This window comes from Leptodactylus fuscus, chromosome 6 (genome assembly GCF_031893055.1).
Source record: "Leptodactylus fuscus isolate aLepFus1 chromosome 6, aLepFus1.hap2, whole genome shotgun sequence".
NCBI lineage: Eukaryota > Metazoa > Chordata > Amphibia > Anura > Leptodactylidae > Leptodactylus > Leptodactylus fuscus.
In genome coordinates, this window is record NC_134270.1 from 15,346,608 (window position 1) to 15,368,643 (window position 22,036).

The window sequence follows — 22,036 nt, forward strand, 5'->3', positions numbered from 1 at the left end:
GACAGAGAAGGGAGGATCCAGCCGAAGATAGAGGCGTCGCAGGATCGTGTTCTCCTGTTCGTGCCCGCCCCCATTGCTGCCAGAGAACTAATTTACATACCGGTAATAACCGTTATTTCTAAGGAACAGCGCGGCAGAGATCACATCTAAAGGTAAGAGACGAATAGCCTTTCTAAAGGTTATTCCGACGTCTTATCCACAAAAAAAGAGGTTTTAATGGTAGAATCCCTTTAAGAAGGGAAATGATTCATAGCCAAATTTCCTTGATAATTCCGCCTGCTGCAAGCCCTGGCGGCATAAAAACAAAAGTGCTGCACAGAACTGATAATGAAAATGAAGAATAATAACATCTAAACTATGGTATTTTGGACTGCTCTAGGTTATGACGTTATAGGAGTGCATGAGGCCACATAGTAAATAATTCTTCTGGGGTGTCCCCAAAAACATTTAGGGTTCCCAATAATAAAACAGCCCGTTGAGATGAAAGCAGTAATAAGAATGAGTGGAATAAATATACTACAACCGATGACCTACCAAATGATTGCGCGACCACATTGTGTAGAGCCATGGTGTATAATTTCAACCAATGTCTTTTGTTACATTATTGCATTTATTTTTTTTATATTATTTATTTATTATATTTTTAATTTCCTATCTGACCTACTATTCTATGGGTCGCTATACGAACCTGCCAGAAGCAGCCACCTACATCGCTGGCATTCCTGGCTTAGTCGTCTGGATGAAGTTCTGGGCAGGCCAAGAATGAATGTACTTGAAGAGGTTAAACTCACAACCAAGTAGCAACCGCAATAAACATAACGCAAATAACATGAAATTCCATTCCCCCTCCGACGTCACTGTGACCAGCATCCATCCACCAGACTGTACTAGGAAACCTTAGTCAACAGCTGTAGCACCCGCTCCCCACCAGACACCTCCAGCGCACAGTCCGAAAGCTCAGCCCCGCTCCGGCAACGGTTTAGATCTCGGAATCCCTTTTTCTTTAATCCACCTGTTCAATTATTTATCATGCTATGTGTTTCCTGTTAATTGTCACTCATGCACCGGCTTTATGTTGTAAGGGGACACCCTAATATTTTTAATGACCTTAAGCAAAATGATTGACATTGGATAGCCGTGTCAGGTGTTCCCAGTGACGCAATATGTTCTCCCAGCAGCAGGAAAGCTTCCTGTCGTGATTAAGTTGGAGCTATGAATGTAACAAAATGTGTTGTCAACTTTCCTCTGATGCAAGACATTTTATTATAGTGTCTGGTAACAGAGCAATGTAGCAACGCAAACAGTGGCTTTAAATACACCGCTCCCCCCCCCCCCCATCCTGCCTTCTACATGTATAGCAAGTCCTATTTTAAAACACTGGCGGGGGAGAAATTTGTTATCAACGGATGTGCCCTGAAATCTCCAGATGGACCCGAAGTACGTCGCCATATCCTTCGCATGGAACCCTAGATTAAATGACTAATTTATGTGGGATTTTTTTAAAATGTCAAATGTAGAATTTTTGGATGACATTCTTAAGATTTTTAAAATTTTAACTCAAATATCTCATTTGGCCTCGATGAGCGTCGATACAATATGGCAGAGAGTTATTTTGCATGCCGAAAGATAGACCAAAAACATCAGCCACGGGATTGGGGGACCCTATAAAAGGAATATTGGATATGAGATCTGCGGACGGCACGTTATAGAGCAGGAGGAGCTGAATAAACTGATATGTAGTTTTAGAGGATTCAGTAGAATTTTTTTTTTTTCATTGTAATCTCTTCTCAATCTGGGTTTAGGTGTAGAGATAGGTGGACCAGGTTGGTTTCAAGTTTTCCAGAAATTTCAAATTTGGGATTTGCCACACAATAGTTATTATACTCTGGGGTGTTTTTTAGACCTCGGGGTATAATAATCAGAGACACAAAGAAATAAAAATAAAACAGTCATACTCATCTATGCTCATCTCTCCAAGGCTCCATCTTGGCATCCCGTTTTCTTTCCCAGCATCTTCCAGCCTCTTCTGTGATGTCATGAACCTTGAGTCACCCCTGAGTCCCAATTAAAAGCTTCAGGGGTTATGACATCACAGGCCTCAGTGGTGACCCCGGGCACATGATATCATCGAGGAGGTGGAGATTATTATTATTATTATTATTATTATTATTATTTATTTATATAGCACCATTAATTCCATGGTGCTTTACATTCGGGGAGATTGCTAGATGCAGCCAGGAGGCTCCAAAAGAGGTAACAGAAGGTGAGTAGAAATGTTTTTTTTTGTGTTTATACCTCTCCTGGGCCTCCATCTATTATAATCTTGGGTCTCTTCAGACCCCAAACTATAATAATGTCACTTTTACATAACTTTTAGAGTGCTAGAAACTGGATAGATAGGTTCCTAGGAGCCCTGACAGTGTTCTACACTATGTTTTATATATATAGGTTCCGCGGAGCCCTGACAGTGTTCTACACTATGTTTTATAGACAGGTTCCTAGGAGCCCTGACAGTGTTCTACACTATGTTTATAGATAGGTTCCTAGGAGCCCTGACAGTGTTATACACTATATTTTATAGATAGGTTCCTAGGAGTCCTGACAGTGTTATACACTATGTTTTATAGATAGGTTCCTAGGAGCCCTGACAGTGTCATACACTATGTTTTATAGACAGGTTCCTAGGAGCCCTGACAGTGTCATACAATATGTTTTATAGATAGGTTCCTAGGAGCCCTGACAGTGTTATACACTATGTTTTATAGATAGGTTCCTAGGAGCCCTGACAGTGTCATACACTATGTTTTATAGATAGGTTCCTAGGAGCCCTGACAGTGTTCTACACTATGTTTATAGATAGGTTCCGCGGAGCCCTGACAGTGTTCTACACTATGTTTTATAGATAGGTTCCTAGGAGTCCTGACAGTGTTATACACTATATTTTATAGATAGGTTCCTAGGAGCCCTGACAGTGTTATACACTATGTTTTATAGATAGGTTCCTAGGAGCCCTGACAGTGTTATACTCTATGTTTTATAGATAAGTCCTAGGAGCCCTGTGGATGGATGGTTGTACTAGTGCTCGACAACTTTTCATGTACAAGAATACATACAGAGAAAGCTGTCAATTACTAAGTAGGACCGCCCACTAGACTCCTTAGCTTAAGAAGGGCATAGATTAAAATGACAAGTTATAGTGAATCTCTAAATTTATATATCAATCTACTCAACTCCTTCTGCTCTATATTCTCGTGATGACTGGTTTCAAATAAATATAAGGGAAATATCAGTGGACAGTGGAGATAAAGGAGCAAACTTTGTAGTTGACATCACAGAAGGTGAGGCAGAGAGACTTATTGGACATGACCAACCAAATTCACGTAATTGTTAGATGGAGGAAGAAGTGTTATGACTGCTGGATTGTATACAATTCATGCACCATGATCTTTGGAGTATAAATCTGCCAATGGAAGGTCCATGCCCTACATGAGCAGTAATCCTTGTACATGGGTGAGGTCCTGGTTGACCTAATTTGTCAAGCTTATAAGGCAGGAGGGCAATGTTTTTAGATTTAGATTTTTGCACTCGGTCTTTTGTCGATTCTTTAGCGGGAAAGAGTTAACCGTCCGCGACATGATGATACAAATCCCTGTTGATTTCATATTGCACATCACGCTGAGCAACCTGTGGATATTGCTGTGTTGAAAGTCGGATGTAATTGTTCTTTTGAACAAGCGATATGACAGCGGGAACTTCCTATGAGTTTATTTTTTCCTCTCGAGCTGCAGGATTCGTGTTTAGCGATGGGAACGACTTTTGAAAGCAGAAATTTTTTTTTTAGGAAATTTCAACTTTTTAGCATTTATTTCCATAGGTTTAAATCCAAAAGAGGTCGATACAGAAACTCATAGATATCTGGTAGAGTCTCGCATGTCGTGCCAAGTAAACAAAAAGTTTTCACTAACGCTCTTGTTTTCAGTTGGCTAATTCTTGTTACACTGGTTTTCCAAAAAAGTGGCTAAAGGAAGGAAATGGCAGAATATAAAATAGGAGCTATTACTCATCTGTTAAACCTTCTGGTGCTATGATGGTTCCTGCCCATCCGTGCTGAGGGAAGAATTGAATTAGCCAATGCCAGGAACCCCTGGCGGCAATGTATCTCCTGTGTGAAATTAAACATGTCCATCCTTCTTTCTCCTAAAGTTTCCCATGTAGGCCAATCCAGCAAACCCCATATAGATAAGACAGCCATCAGTTGGTGGTTGAGACAACTTTGTTCCTACGTGTATGGGCACCCTAGTTGGGGTTGGGTTAGTTTTCTATGTTACTTCCGTAATGTAGATTCTTGATTTACCAGGTGAGTAATGGGTTCTCTTTTACGTTGTGTGACTAATTTTTGCCAAATTGTGAAAGCCCCTTCATATCTTGCAGCCATTAGCCAGCTCGCTCTTCATGGCTAGACATCTCAATGACAAGATTTTCATGCCTACTAATGTTGGGCACTCACAGTGGCATACACATTTGAGAATGAGTCCATAGCAAATATCCACCCCTTAGACCCCTTACTCTAGAAACAAGTTTCAATACCCAGGACAAAAGGGCTGATATTTGCTTCCCCCTTTTTACACTTTTTCCGAACCTTTGCCAATTTTGCCACTATCTTCTGGTAACAAGACAACCCGTAGAACAATAGGTGGAAGACGAGGAGAGGTAACAATGATAAATTAAAAAAATATATATATATTGGGCCTCCTTGTGGTGTTTGGCACTCTTCTGTGATGTCATGCACCGCAGGGTCAACCTATGAGACTTAGGGCCCCTTCACACGGCGTAAGCGCTCGACTCATTCCGAGCCGTACACGCAAACGCTTCTAAACACTTCCCATTCACTTCAAAGGGAGTGCGCATAAAGCTGGCTGTGCGCATAAAGTGTTTAGAAGCGCTCGCGTGTACGGCTCGGAATGAGCCGAGCCCTTACGCCGTGTGAAGGGGCCATTATGATTGGGTCACCAGTGGTCATATGGTCACACCAAGCATCATGACATCATACGCTAAGTGTCATGAAGTCAGGATGTTTTATACTATACTTTAAGCCAAGTAAAAGTGAGGTTCGTACCAAATTTATTTGACCCAAAACAAATCTTGGTTCCCCAATCGGGATCGAAAAAGATCAGATTCCGATCGACAATCGAGTAAATTTCACGACTGCGATTCCGATATTTTCCAGCAGGATTGAGGTCAGAGGTTATCTCAAGATCGGATCAACCCAAAAAGTGACTTTTTCCATAGTGAACCATTGACTAGAGTTGAGTGATCAGGATCGGAAAAGATCAGATTCCGATCGGCAATCGAGCAAATTTCATGATTGGGATCAACTGGAAAATGTTCGGAAATTGGATTTTAAAATCGATCCTGAAACCTGAAGATCGGCTCAACCCCATTCCCCAACCATCCGAGCCTGAAACAAAATGAATCTTTAGAAGTTTGCCCATTTCCAGTTCTTGTCATCTAATAGCAAAATGGATGGTACCAATGAGGATTGAGTCCTATAGGAATTGAGTAGTCAGCCTGTTTGGTACGTATGCCCTTGTGCGTTCACATTGTTGATAGATACGCATTGAGATGGGGAGAGAAAGGTATATAGGCTTCTACTTTGACCTCTATGTGAAATATGTTCCAGACATGGTGGTACAATAATAGTAGAAATGTAGTTTTGGTCCATAAAAGAGTAGGAAGGGACGCCCCCAGCTGGTAACACTGCAGCCCAACACCTCTGATGGTCCATGAAACATTGAAATTTACCAAGCCTATTGTCTGTATCATCTGTTGGGAGAGAATCTGCGCACCCCATACACCTATGATCATTGGCCAGTCTATGGGTATGTCTGATAAACCTAAAATTAGTAATAAAACAGCCAAAAAAAATTGCAAAAAATAAAAGCAAAAATTTTGATGCATCGATTCAGAACACAAAACGCAGCCTTAATAGCAGCACTATTTTTTAATAAAACATATAATTCATACAAAAACAGACCAAAAAAAGTGCCAGGTTGAATAAGTTTACCGTTAATTTACAAAAGGTGACAAGTTGAAGTATAAATCGCACTTTAGACGAACAGATTTACAATTAGCCATCTAAATACACTGTAAGTACAACAAAAGTTTTAAAAAAAATCTACAAGTACCACCAATATCGTTCGCTGCGGCACAACGACGCGCCGACGACCAAGATTAGATTTGTGATGGAAGTCACAGACACTAGATTAGCTTTCTGGTGGAATCGCTACGGCTTCAGACACTTCGTTCTGCATTGATTTCCGAGACGAGGTTTGGATTAGGTGCAAGGTGATAAAGTTATTGTACGTCTTACTGCAGATAAGTCATTTGGATGTATATTACTTGTAGTCCTGGGAATGGGACGTGATACTGTTTAATAACTGGTTGCTTCTCTTGCATGGTTTGCAACACTGTGCCGGCTCTGTACCACTCTTCCCAATATCCCCCTTCTTAAGGGAAAATTCGGGTAAAGCCCTGGTGTTACCCTCTAAGTATACCCCCTACCTTCTTCCATTAACTCTCCCATTCACATGCACGCATTGTTTGTCATATTCCATGTGTTCCCAATGGAAAGAGAGGAATTAGCCACTACCAGAAACCTCCGGCGGCAATATATCTCCTGTGCTGTGCAAACAATATATCAGCTACGTTGAAATTCAGCCTGATGTCTTATTTCCCCTGATATTATCTTTGGAGGGCAAGTCAGACGACCCCCCTATACATGACAATTGTCCAGTCCCGCCGATACTGATGACCCCAGTCAACGTTCGTTACAGATACCGCTTAAGAAATGGGTGTGTGTTGAGAGGAACAGGGGTTGGTGTTGGATCTTAGATAATATACACTATGATTATACTCTAAGCACATTAAAATTTTGTAAAATAGTGACAATTGAACTGATCTGTCCATAGAGGGATGGCTTAAAAACTGATATTTTTGGTTTCGGGAGCAAATTGATAACTGGAAGCCAAAAAAAAAATCAAAATTTCGTAACATAAGATAAAATTTGAGTGACAACTATTTTATGACAAGCGTCGTCCCTAAGCCGCAGACTTGCCTAGAGATGATTTGACGCTATGGGATATAATAGATCCTGACCTGATACGTCTGGGTTTTACTTTGTATCTTTTTTAGATTAGAGTCGGATATTGCGGATCGCTCGAGCCATATTTTTGCATCTGTATGACTTTAGATTTAATATATTCTTTATGACTAGTGTATTTTGTGCAAATTAAAGACAAATCCCTCATTAGGAAGTCATTCTTAATCTAATGATACATCTAATAGGCTTCTAACATGTTTAGCACTATTATTACATTATTCATGTGCATTTCCCCTCGATGACTCTGGTTTAATGTGGCTTGAGTTATAACAGAGGAGTCGACACCAAAACAGGATGGTTGCTGTTATATTGCTATAGTCCATATTAAAACATGACGCAACTGGCAACAAAGTATACTACAGTTGTGTGCACATTAGTCTCTGGTGGGTGCTATACGTATAGATGTGTCCCCTTTACCTATTGCAAATTTTATTAAAGATGTTAAATTCTAAGTCGACTCTGGTCCAGTTCTGCTCCCTCTCCAGTTCCCATTGAACGTCGGCCTCTGCCAGTAGAGTTGGTCATGCACAGAGTTGGACTGGCCCCCTAGATTACCAGAGGACCCATAGTAGTGGGCCAAAAGCCCAAGAGGTAAACCAATTTGGAAGTGACTTTGGAGTGGTCACCTCCCATGATGATTCACCAAATAGATCTTATTGGTGATATGTCCTACATGGACCTGCACAGTTCCCGTACAGATAGAGAGTGGGACTCCAGAATCATCATCCCTGGTGGGCTCCAGTCCTACAATGGTCACGCTGTATCGCTGTATCTAAGCACTTGACTACCAAAAGTAGTGGCTCCAAAAGACCAAGAGGTAAACCAATTTGGAGGTGACTTAGAAGCGGTCACCCAATGATTCACAAATAGATGTTATTGGTGATATGTCCTACATGGACCTGCACAGGTAGAGAGTAAGACCCCAAAATCATCATCCTGGTGGGCTCCTGTCCTAAAATGGTCACATTGTATCTAAGTACTTGACTACCAACCACCGAGACCTGTGATTGGATGCAGCGCTCGTGCCATGGAGTGATCATGTACATAGCACGACCACTACGTTCAATCAAAGGTGTCCAGTTAGAGGTCAGTGATTGGCTGCATCAGTCAGAAGCTTAAACAACATGTGACCATATTTTACGGAACAGGACAGAGATCGATAAGGACCAAAGTTGGACTGGAGATGGCTTTATTATTCTACAGATTTACTATTAATGGACAAGTCCTATGAGATCTCCAATTTCCAAACTCTAGACAGGCTGTAATCCATATCACAACCACTGGGTAGCCACATGTAGACATCTATAGCACATACAACTCTTGACAGAGTATCACAAAATCATCTCATTTCACCTATCTTGAGCTACTTGGAGCCAAGAGGAAAGGTAAGGAAGGACACATCTGTATGTTCTAATTTTGGAACAAGGATGGACCATTCAGCAACCATTTGGCAAGAAAAGCTCCCATTGAGGAGGTCAAGGGTGAAGAGAGCTCTGGATACAAGTATGTACATAAACCTTAACATTGCTGACCTGACTGCAAAGCAAAATGGGTACATCATAGACTACAGAACCAACCAGCCAGAAATATAGCCATTAGAATAAGACGTCCACTCTGTACGGAGCAATTTATGGAACTGAAAACTGTAGGAGAGCTGAACTAACCCCAAATCTCAAAATGAACCCTATCGTACTTGATGTAGCCTCAGCTCAATGCAAATACCAAAGCTCAAATGTTTCAAAAATCTCCAAGCCGGTCTAAATGCTTCAGACCAGTTGCAGTCCACGCCATCCAAGATGTCCTCCAACCTCACGCAAATAAACTCCTTTGGTTTGCCACCAAGGCCGTCTGGCTCTCTCTCCTTTTAGCTCGCTTTTTCCGTTGCCTGATTTTCCAGCACAGTGCACTGGAGCAGACCAGAAGAAGTCCAGAAGAGAGTAGGACCAGCCCAAATACCGAGATAATGGATCCATGAGAGTTGAAGCTATAAGCCACCGCCGTCACCACAATGCCCGCTATTAGGATAACCACTCCGAAAGGGATAGTGCAACGATAGCAAGACAGCTCGGCTCCCCCCGTGGCTGCAGTCAGTTGGGTCTCATTGACTCTTGGAATAGTTGTAATGACACAGTCATTGGCGCGCTTCTCCGCCATCATAGGGTCTGAAGACTTGGGAGAACCCAAAAGTATATCTTTGATAGGTTGCTCCATCATTTCACTTCCATCAAGTTCCAAGTCCGAATTTAGACAACTTCTTTATTGGGTCCGAATCTCATTAAACTGTAAAAACAAACAAAAAGAATTTATTGGAAAAAATATATTTGAATAACATAGAATACAGATTTACAGGGATTGTCCTATGTGTGAACCAAACCCCAAAACTTTGGATTCGTTATGATCTGACATTTTTGTGAAATTTGTACCAAACTTGGTTCAGAAGTTTCTCTCGTCTCGACCTCACACTGACTTTGATAATGTCTGACTCATCTCTTTTTTATGTATACGTGTATTCTTATAGATGAGGATTCAATACATGATACATGTTAGATTTTATGCCTATACGTGATATTAGTAGTCTGAGTAGAATTGAAAGAACTGACACCATTGCACAACAGAAAGTAAGTTTATGCTACAAAGTTACTTGTGTCCTTATTTTATGGCCAAACACCTTTGTAACCAGGTCTAGAACTTCAATGATCCAGTTGTCCATATTCAACTGGGTGCGGAGGATAAATTATTCTGGATCATCCCCCTCTCATATTCTAACCACATCCTCTCGCTTAGTTGTCTCAGATTGATATGTCGCTGTTAGACTGTAACTATGTAACTATAATATATGGGATTGTTAAAAAATATATATAATAAGATTACTAATAATAATACTAATAATAATATTATTATTAATAATAATAATAACAATATTACTAATAATAATAATAACAATATTACTAATAATAATAACAATATTACGACTACTAATAATATTAATGCTACTACTACTAATAATAATAATAGCACTATTAATACTACAACCACATCACTAATAATAATAATAACAATAATAATACTATTAATACTAATTCTGCTACTACTACTACTAATAATAGTGCTATTACTACAGCCACTAATACTAAGTCTAATACTAATAATATACTACCACTACTGATAATACTACTACTATTAAAGGGGCTCTATCAGCAAAATGATTCTGATAGAGCCCCACATATGCGTGAATAGCCTTTAAAAAGTCCATTCAGGCACCATAAAAGTTATATTAAACAACCCCCCCCCCCCCCCATTTTAAATACCCATTGGATATCCAGGGTTACTAATGTGCTCAGTGATCTCGTATGGATTGAAGTCTGCCCAGTGAAGACGTATCACACAGAGCACTCTTGTGTCACAGCAACCCTCATTGGCTTCTGTATAGGTTTACCCTAGTAGCCTACATGCTACAAAGTATTCACCTGAGTGTACTGTATAGGAATGTAACATACTGAGCAAAGCAGAGGTGTCATATCCAGAAGGTATCCTCATGTATGATGTGCCCAATAACATATAGCATTTGTAACAAAACTAAAATGTAACAGTAATCTCTACATACTTCACATTTATTTATATATTGTTATATTCCATTCCATAACTAGAGAAAGAAAGAAAGAAAGAAAGAAAGAAAGAAAGAAAGAAAGGAGATAGATAGATAGATAGATAGATAGATAGATAGATAGATAGATAGGAGATAGATAGATAGATAGATAGATAGGAGATAGATAGATAGATAGATAGATAGATAGATAGATAGATAGATAGGAGATAGATAGATAGATAGATAGATAGATAGATAGATAGATAGGAGATAGATAGATAGATAGGAGATAGATAGATAGATATGAGATAGATGATAGATAGATAGATAGATAGATAGATAGATAGATAGAGACAGATAGATAGATAGATAGATAGATAGATAGATGATAGATAGATAGGAGATAGATAGATAGATAGATAGATAGATAGATAGGAGATAGATAGATAGATAGATAGATAGATAGATAGATAGATAGATAGATAGGAGATAGATAGATAGATAGGAGATAGATAGATAGATATGAGATAGATGATAGATAGATAGATAGATAGATAGATAGATAGATAGATGATAGATAGATAGGAGATAGATAGATAGATAGATAGATAGATAGATAGGAGATAGATAGATAGATAGATAGGAGATAGATAGATAGATAGATAGATATTGTGTATAGTTAGATATGAGATAAGATGTAGATAAACGGAAATACATTTTACAATATGCATACATGATAGATCAAGTCTATCATCTATCACTGTATCTTTCTATCGTTACCTCATTTTATCTGTCTCACTTTTATCTATCTATCTATCTCCTATCTATCTATCTATCATCTATCTATCTATCTAAGAAGTAATTCCATATAATAATAATAACCCTACTTATATGTTACAGCACAGATTATATACAGATCTTTTGCTTTGCTTTACTGTTTCATCCTTTTCACCACATTTAATAAAATTGCCCCCCTCCTTTGAGTAGACCCCTTCCCTCCCCCCTGTTGACCACTCTTCCATGATATTTTGGGTGATCATCTCATAGACGTGACTCTGTGACTCCATATCCAGGCTAGCTTAGATATAACCTATACATGTATACAATATCCAGTCTATCTATTAGCACGAGTATTATCCTGAAGTGAGATTTTCTCTAATATATATATATATATATATATATATATATATATATATATATAGTATATCCCCTAGACATTACTATGTAATACATTCCTAAGACTAAGGCTAGAGAAACATACAAAGTTTCCTGCACCCTGTTACAATGACTTTATATACTGCCATTCCAGTATATCATCATGTACATATATACAATGTAACAACAATGTAAAAAAAAGTAGAACAATTTGAAATGACATATGCAAAGATATGCAAATGAACATATCCAATTAGTTAGCTAGTAACATAAATATTTACAGAATTCTACTTTGTAACAATTTCTAACTCTTTGCACATTTGCCTCGAAACTTCCTACTTAACGTGTCGATAATCCAATAGAATCTTCTTTTCTTTGCACAAGACCTAATGATTCCTCGAGACGTCTGCCCGGCGATCTTAAGCGTTGAGAGATGTGCAACAATTCACATTTACAAGCAAGCATTACATTGTGAACCTACCGTGGAAATCTGTAATCCATGGTCTGCAAATCCCAAGGGTTTGTGGTCAACAAAACAAGTATTTTGTCTCGATCCAGTTTGTGCTCGGCAGGAACCCCAGGAGGAAACGCCGTGTGCCCGCCTGCAGCTTGAGGCTGACTTACAGATAACACATAGTTAGCGCCGAAGGTTTTCTATAGAAAGAAAAAAAAAAATGGGACGCGAATCAGAAGAGAGTGAATAGGCGTTTGTTTGCAATTATGACTGGGCCGTACCGAGGAGAAAGGGGCCAGGCTCCGGGGCAAAGCTCGGCCTCTTACACCTCGCTTCTTGGCAGCAATGTCTTACTTTTTTGACCTCTTGCTCCTCTATATTGTGACGATGTGAATTGGACAGATGGAGAGGCTGCCAAGTAAAGGATCAGGAAACAATACTTCTGGGATATATCGTGAAATAAACTTTGCAAGATGAATGATGTCTTATAAGTCGGCGAACAACCAGGTAACTGCTAAAGGTTCATGGGCTCACCCTACTAACTAAACCTCATAACCATCATCCACCTCTGTCTATATATTTTGGCAGCATTCAGAGGCCGTTCATATATAGGAATTAGGGGGATGGATGACGCCCCCCAATCAGTGGCAGATTCCGTCTCCTATTGTTGTCAATGGGAGACAGAGATCGCAGCAGGAGGCTGAAAAAATAAGCTTCCTGCTCTAACTTGTGGCAGATTCTGCAGCTTCAGACTCCTTGCTGACCAGGCCCATTCAGCTGCCCATTGTGGGTAACAGGCGGCAAATTCCTCTTCATTTTTCACCATGTGAGTATCCCCTTACTGTTCCCTTTCCTTAACTACTTCAGCCCAGACCACCATGATGATTTGTCACACACACAAGCTTCCTATCATCCTCATCCGCTCTTGGTGCCCCCCCCCTTTCCATTTTGTGCCACAGAATCCCTTCTTGACTATACACCCCTGAATGCTAGTTTACCATGAAAGTGTTCATCTTCTGACAGTGGTAGGCTGTGTATCATAAATCTTCTCCCAGGGGGAAAGCACAGGTTGACAGCCATCAAAGGACATCAGAAAGGAGATCAAAGAAGTTTATCAGACTCCTTAAAGGGATTCTACCATTAAAACCCTTTTTTTGTGTGGATAAGACGTTGGAATAGCCTTTAGAATGGCTATTCATCTCTTACCTTCAGATGTGATCGCCGCCGCGCCGTTCCTTAGAAATACCATATTTTACCGGTATGCAAATTAGTTCTCTCGCGCGATGGGGGCGGGCCCCAGCGCTGGAAATGCATTCAGGGCATCCCCACTGCTGCTCGAAAACAGGCTCCAGCGACGCCTCTATCTTCGGCTGGATCCTCCCCTTCTTTCGCCGTCTTTCTTTGGCATCACCTCCGACGCCTGTGCAGTTGGCTCTGCCAGTGAGACAGTAGTAGAGCCGACTGCGCATGCGCGCAATTACGACCTTGAAACTATGGCCGCCGGCCGGCATGCACAGTCGGCTCTACTAGTGTCTCACTGGCAGAGCCAACTGCGCAGGTGTCAGAGGTGACGCTGAAGAAAGATGATGAAAGAAGGGGAGGATCCAGCCGAAGATAGAGGCGTCGCTGGAGCCTGTTCTCGAGCAGTAGTGGGGACGCCCCCATCACATTTCCAGAGCTAGGGCCCGCTCCCATCATTGCTAGAGAACTAATTTGCATATCGGTAAAAACCGGTATTTCTAAGGAACAGCGCAGCGAAGATCACATCTGAAGGTAAGAGACAAATTCTTTCTAAAGTCTATTCCGACGTCTTATCTACAAAAAAAAAAGGTTTGAATGGTAGAATCCCTTTAAGCCATTGCTGGACACTTCTAACACTCAGACACTGAAGTTCAACCTGCCCAATTCTTCTTTTCCCCTTTATTATATATTGGGAAGAGTTGGGAGACCCCCACATACAGTCGGGTAACTTGTCTCCTATGTGTATGGGGCCTTTACTCTCACTATATTGTTTATTTGTGCTCAGGCAGGAACCTATGAATTATGAGCCAGGTAGGGCTTGTCCTTTCGGGTCCACTCACCCCAAACCTGGTGTTTAAAGTGGTCCTCCAAGTATATACCATGTCTTATACATGAATAGTACAAGAGGATATAAGGAACTTTGTAATATATCTTCCTTATCTGTTTCCTTCTCTTCTTCCTCATCTTCACATAGATTGTAAAGAATCTATATCCACACTGGCCTCAAATACAGAAGTCTATGGAGAGTGGAGGGGGAGGAGGATGTTAATTAGATTTGTCTCATTCTGTGCAGTGATAGTGTCATCCTGAAGATTCAGCAGCGTCAGAAGAGATTACTTTTTACATAGAAGTGTATGGAGAGAGGAAGGGGGAGAAGACCAACTAACTGCAGCTGCAGTTAGTTGGTCTTCTCCCCCTTCCTCTCTCCATACACTTCTATGTAAAAAGTAAATGGAGTAGGAAACAGATTTCTTTAATAAGATACATTACAAAGTTTCTTCTAGTCCCCTGGACTATTCATTTACATTTTCTCTGAAACTCAGCAATGATTTATGGTCAAACCTATGACAGTTCAGTAGTTTAAGGGCAGCCATATATAAACCATGGAAGGTCGTCATGATCTTGCAGATAACAAGTCAAACAGAAGACTTTATGAGGTTTTCTTGTAAATGACCAAGTCATAAGTATTGTGTGAACACAGACCTGGAGACAAGGTTAGTGTAAAAGATTTTATGACCCCATCACAATCCATTACCAAGGTAATAGCTACTAATCTATCTGAGGTTTACATGGTAATGATGGATAATATGTAACGAGAGAACATGAAGAACGATCAGTGGAAAACCAATTATCCTTCCAAGGTAGCTACAAGGTTTCTGTCACTATCTAAACAACTTTCCCAAAGTCTCCAACATGATTGAGTTAATGATCGCCGTACACCAAGGCTTGTTCAGAGAGCAGCTATTCCTCCTGGCTCATCCATAGACATGCATGCTCGGTTAGGTAGTGTACAAGTGCTCCCCAAAGGGAAACGGGAATAAGATGCCTCTGGGGTTGGGTTATCTCCTAACATAGGATTAGATGTACTGAAGAACAACATCTCCAATTCTTGTTTTATTGGGGAAGACTCTGGACAACCCCGGCACAGTTGACCAGTCCAACCAAGATCAGCATTGACTTTTATCTGGCTTATGTATGTCCTTCCAAAACTCTCAGGTATGGTCTCACTTATCCTACAGAAGTCCTCACATGTCAGAAGGGGTCATTGGTGGGATTCCATTTACCATTAGTGATTTGTAGACTTTCTTTTGGCTCCTTTTGGCTCACACCACACCAGTGTTTGGGCACTCTGTCCCAGATTTTGCTTAAAATTGGTGGAGAGATAAAACCAGCAAATAGGGTTTTTATCCAAGTCGATTTCAGTATAAAATTGGCAAAAACCAAGCGGCAACCCTGCAGGCCCTATTATAGTCTATGGGGTCAACGGGTTTCCGCGTGTAGCCGCTTTTTCAGTGGATAGGGTTTGCGTCTTTCGGGTCCCCCAGCGGAAACCCAAATGCTAGTGGGAACCTAGCACCAAACAGGTAAAAATGAGACTTAGGCCTGGTTCACATCTGCATTCGGTATTTTGTTCGGGGAGTCCGCTTTTGTAGGGGTTATCCCTATCATTCCCATTGCAGCAGGATGTTGGCTGACTTTGCAGCATATGGCATGGGCATGGCTCTTGTGCTTAAAGGGATTCTACCATTAAAATCAATTTTTATGGCGATCACACTTCTGAATAGCCTTAAGGAAGGCTATTCTTCTCCTACCTTTAGATGTCTTCTCCGCACCGTCGTTCGGTATAAATCCCTGTTTTCGTGGTTATACAAATGAGATCTCTCGTAGCACTGGGGGCGGGCCCCAGCACTCAAACAGCACTGGGGGCGTTCCCAATGCTGCAAGAGTCCTCCATCTTCTTCAGGAACGGCCTCTTCACGCGTCTTCTTCCGGCACTGGGGGGGTCAAACTTCTAGATCCAACTTCGCATGCCCACAGGCCACAAGAAAATGGCCACTTACTTACAGTGTATGTGGCCACTTTTCTTGTGGACACGGGGATCCGCAGTCGGCTCTGCCCGAGGCCTAGAAGTTTGACCCCCAGCATCGGAAGAAGACGCGTGAAGAGGCTGTTCCTGAAGAAGATGGAGGTGGCACTGGAGAGTTCTCTCGCAGCATTGGGGACACCCCCAGTGCTGTTTGAGCCCTGGAGCCCGACCCCAGTGCTGTGAGAGAACTTATTTGTATACCAACGAAAACCGGTATTTATACCGAACGGCGGCGCAGAGAAGACATCTAAAGGTAGGAGAAGCATAACCTTTCTTAAGGCTATTCCTAAGTGTGATCGCCAAAAAATTTTTTATTTTAATGGTAGAATCCCTTTAAGCTATGTACGGGTCATAGCTGTATGGTGTTCCTAAAAAAGGCACCACTGACATGGATGAACAAGCACATCGATTTATGGTAGGGGGCTAAAGTGCAAAAAATGTAAATTTTTTAAAGCACTAGCGTGTGACCAAGAACATATTGTTTTTTCCCTAAGTGGATAGGATATTGAAATTTTATGTAAAAAAATATTTAAAAAAACATAATTCCCCACAGTACCAAGACACTGACACGGTCCTTGGGGTCATACGGCAGGGCACTATGTTGTTTATGACGACACCATAACACCGACGAGGCTTCCAGCCTTCTATAGTTTCAGCCCAACATTCCAGATGTTCCCTGCATCAGATTTCCTAAAAAAATGCCACCACTATAGGTCCCGAGGGGTAATATTACTTCTATCTTACATGACACTTAAGGCGAGGTGTCCCTGGGGTCCTACAGCAGTAATTACAGGAGGGGGAACAATTGACTTTTTTGACCTTTTCTTCCTGAGCAGAGAGCGATCCATCCATAAGCTGGTAGGAATGTCGAAACAACCATTGTACGGTCCTAGTAAAGGGGCAGGAGAGGCAAAAAATTCCTCTGGAACGTCATTAGATACTTAGAACAGTCAATATTTTACAAACTCCGTAAGAGATGCCAAAGAATCCTTCACGGGGGACCCGTTTTTGTCCTTCAAACTATGTTACGGTAGTTAAAGATTGGAAGACGAGATTGGTCAAGGTGGATTTACCATTTACCCTTATCAGAAGATTTTATAGATCGGTCGTAAAAATATCTTAAAATCGTTCCGGCGCAAGGCGGATATTTACTGCAATAAATACAAGGAGTTCTTACACTGCTATGTACTAAGATGTAGACAAGAGAGCGTTCTGTTTCGGAGTTGTGGGCTTGTTGATTAACAAACTTTACGACGTCTTGTGACACACTGGTGGGAAATCCTCGGGCAAAGATTGTTATCAGATTTGTAAGAATGATACGATTTGAGTTTTTCTTAAAGGGGAACTGGTCCGATCTGTGGGACGCGTGTTGGGAGTTGGAGGAGCGGAGCAGATGGATGTATAGTTTTGTGGGGTAAGTCGGTAGAACTTGGGTGAACCTCGTGAGGTTTTTTTAGTGAATGATTGTCGGGGTAATCGAGGAGGTCGGATTTAGTGAATAATCGGGGGTTTGCCAAGTATTGTTTCGAACTGAAAGTGCTATAATAATATAGTAGCATTTCCCCCCCCCCCACCTCAAGCGCGGTACCTGGTCTCCCCCCCTGCCCCTTCCCTTGCGCCCCCTGCACGCTACACCCCACCATCGCGCCCCCGGCCCCCCCACCCCTGAACCTCGCACAGCCCCAAGACCCCCCAGCACACGCAGCCCCCAGCCCCCGGCATTCCCCCCAGCACACCCAGCCCCCCTCCCATACAGTTAGATGCGTGCATATTGTGAGCATACTCTGCTGCACGGTGACATCTGTCAATGTGTCCATTGGCCGCCATGTCCAACACCCGTTACGGACGTCAGGGGCACATGAACGATGGCTGACATTCGCCCCAGTTTTACCTCCCCCTGCCCACCCCTGTGCACCCAGCGCACTCATCGCTCCACGCCACACGCGGGCCAAAACAATGGCGGCATCTTCGGCACTCGCCTGCCGACACATGCAACGCCATCTTCTTCATCTCGTTGTGTGCCAGCTACAGTCTCTATAGCTCCGCCCCCCCATCGTGCGATCCAATCGGGGAACGGTTGAAGGGCCTGAGATGACATCATCTCAGGTCCTTCTGCCCACACGGAACGTAATTTCGGTGCTCGCGGGCGCGAAGCCCAGTAATATACGGGGATAGTAAGGTGCCTATGGCTGATTCCTGGTGACATTCTAGGTATGTGTCAAATTTCATTGAAATCCGTTCGGCACTTTGGGCGTGATTGAGGAACAAACATCCAAACATACAGCAAGGTGAGGTCATTACAGATTTTCCCAAAAATTTGGCCATCAAATTTTTGGGGTTCACCACCCACAGATCATTACTATACTTATATATCTCTTCAGAACCCAGAGTATAAAAATCACAGGTCCAGGGGAGGTGCAGAAAGATAACCTCTCCCGGGCTCCCTCACCGCCTCTGATGGTTTTTCCCGGGGCCCTTCCTTTGTGAGCCTGGCACTGTCACATGGAGCTGGTTGACGCCATGACACCTTGATCACAATACGCCCCACTTGACCACTAAAGCCCAATAACATCCTTAGTGCTCACGTGGAACCACTGATATCACAGAAGAGGCCAGAAGACACCAAAAAAAGTAGCGGAGAGAGAACACCGAGAAAGGTGCGGGATGGTGAGGATGACATTTCTGCCCCTCCTAATTATTATATTCTGGGTCCTGAAAAGAATCCACAGTATAGTAATGATTTCTGGGTAGAAAAATCCAAAAAATTTTTGTTTTCCAGACCAAAAATTTTTGAAAAAATTATATATCTAAGCTCTATCAAATGCTACGCGTAGATCTGATGGCACGACGAGTTCCTTGTACTGTTCAGTAGATTTCTAATATACTCTTAGGCCCCCGAGGTTTCGGGTTTTACTGCCAGTAATTCGCAACATTCATGATTCTATCCAGATGCTACAAATCTATACACAAGTGGACTAGATTCACATATTGGGGTCACTCAATGTGCTAATCCTGTGCATGTGCTGAGCCTGATACTGTCGTCTAAGTCTAAAGTCAAATGTACGTTCCTCATGGCCAGTTTGTACCCAAAGGACGCCCATTTTTCGCAGCCAAAACACAAAAATTGCATTGAATTCAATGCGCCCCTGTGATGGCCATTAAAAATATGGTCACCGGCCCATACTCAATGTCACGTGAATCTAGGGTAAGTCGTAAATGTGACTCGGACAAGCCATAGACGAGAGTTGTATATTTTTGGAAAGCAAATTTTAATTTTTTTTCTAATCCCAGACAATCCCTTTAACATGAAGGGAATTGTGAATTTAATAAGTTTCATAAGTCCCAACATCCCCACACTCGGACGAGCAGTGCAGTGACATCACCTACTGTGATATATATACCTACTAGCTGGTACCCGCGACTTCGTCTGCGGTGATTGTAGCAGTGGGTATATACAGGCGCGGGTAAGGTTTTCGTACTGTGTATAAGGGATGGGATATGAAATGTAAGTTTGTATCTTGTTTTTGCTGTAATTCAGAGAATACGTGAGACTTTTGTGTTGAAGTTACTTTGTATTTGAGCTGCTATATATACGGTGTTGTGAGAAACTTTACATAGTGACTTTGGGACAGAAGTATTTTAAGGTAACCCTTTCCCGCCGATGGCATTTTTCGTTTTTGACTCCCCTCCTTCCAAACCCCATAATTTTTTTATTTCTCCGCTCCCAGAGTCATATGAGGTCTTAATTTTTCCTGGGACAAATTTTTCTTTATGATGCCACCATTATTTATTCTATATAATGTACTGGGAAGCAGGGAAAAAATTCAGAATGGGGTGGATTTGAAGAAAAAAATGCATTTCTGCGACTTTCTTACGGGCTTTGGTTTTACGGCGTTCACTGTGCAACCAAAATGACATGTCCCCTGTATTCTGTGTTTCATTACGATTCCGGTGATACTTCATTTATAAGGTTTCATTTACATTTTGACCCCTTAAAAAAAATCCAAAACTGTGTTAAAAAATTTATTTTTTGAAAAGTCGCCATAGTCCGACAGCCGTAACTTTTTTATACGTGCGTGTACGGGGTTGTATAGGGCGTCTTTTTTTGCGGGGCCGGGTGTACTTTTTAGTTCTACCATTTTCGGGAAATGTTATTGCTTTGATCACTTTTTATTCAAATTTTTATCAGAATCAAAACAGTGAAAAAATGGCGGTTTGGCACTTTTGACCATTTTTCCCGCTACGGCGTTTACCGAACAGGAAAAATATTTGTATAGCTTTGTAGAGCGGGCGATTTTGGACGCGGTGATACCTAACATGTATGGGTTTCACGGTATTTAACTACTTTTATATGTGTTCTAGGGAAAGGGGGGTGATCTGAATTTTTAATCCTTTTTAATTTTTTTAAATATTTTTTTTTTACTTTTTTTAAACTTTTTTTTTTGCATTTTTTAGACCGCCTAGGGGTATTGACATGGGTGGGGGGTGTCGCGGATTGTCAGAGCGGTGGGGGTTGGCAAACATGGCTGCTCCGGAGCGTTAAAGAGAGCCTCCTGGAGTATCGTTATGTGCGCTATTGTGACGAAAAGTAGCCTATTGTTTAATCGGGTGTATTAACTATGTTTGTGGAAAATTTCAGCCAAATCGGTGGAGCGGTTTTTCCGTGATTGAGGAACAAACATCCAAACATGCAAACATCCAAACACACAAACCCACAAACTCACAAACTTTCACATTTATAATATTAATAGGATAGGATAGGATACATGATCGCTATGATCATCAGTGTGCTGTAAGTGAGGTGACTGCTGCAAAGAAATCTACAGAAAACAGGAAGCCACGGCCTATTCTATGCCCTAGTGGACAGAGGCTGAACTGCGGGATTTTTTAGAATTTTTTAAAATGTAGATAGCATGGAAAATTTGTAAAAACATCACAAAAACTTTTTAAAAATACGTTTAACATAAAACTTGATTAAAAAACAAGTCATTCCCTTTAAAGGATCCATTATACCTACAGTACACCTCATTATATTGTGTCATATACTAAGGCTTCATACCCAACACCGAAGGGTTCCTACGGGTCCATGTGGACCCCAATGGGCGGCACACAGGTGGTATACGTGTTTTCCACTTGAATGAAATGGACAGGATAGGACCGGCCCATGTTTTGTGGCCCCCACATGGTTATATGTAGAGGTCCATATACAATCCATTATTAAGGAACTGAAATTTCAGATAATCTATCACTATGGGCGTGTTAATGGAGTCCGGTCATGAAGGTTACAGTATATTACTGCGGAAAGGAATTTAGAGATAACCCCGATTGGCCCGATGATGTCACATGGATGCCATGTCCTCGCGTTGCCTTTGTAAACAGTTAGGACTGTCCGATGCAGTTTTTGCAGCCGAAGCAACAACAACAAAAAAAAGTAGCACTTGTTATAATTTAACTTTTTTACAAAAATATGGGGTTCGGCCAAAGCCATCTAAAAACTTGAATTTATGAACCCACTCCAGGGATCCACCTAGTCCTAGCTCCTAGTCCTTAGCTCGAGACCATTTCTCAAGGTGA

The 22,036-nt window shown here is 41.6% G+C and overlaps 1 protein-coding gene across 1 annotated transcript in view; it reads right to left on the reverse strand.

Annotated features, from left to right (window-relative positions):
* Positions 1-6,009: 6,009 nt before the first annotated feature.
* The window catches only part of TMEM100 (transmembrane protein 100), a 29,006-nt gene continuing 12,979 nt past the window's right edge, over positions 6,010-22,036 (reverse strand). Inside the window, exons 2-3 of the mRNA XM_075279416.1 lie at positions 12,382-12,554; positions 6,010-9,439 (exon numbers count right to left, since the gene is read on the reverse strand). Of these exons, the coding sequence (XP_075135517.1) occupies positions 8,969-9,373 (405 nt within the window). The 5' untranslated portion in view covers positions 9,374-9,439; positions 12,382-12,554 and the 3' untranslated portion in view covers positions 6,010-8,968. The remainder of the gene's footprint in view (positions 9,440-12,381; positions 12,555-22,036) is intronic.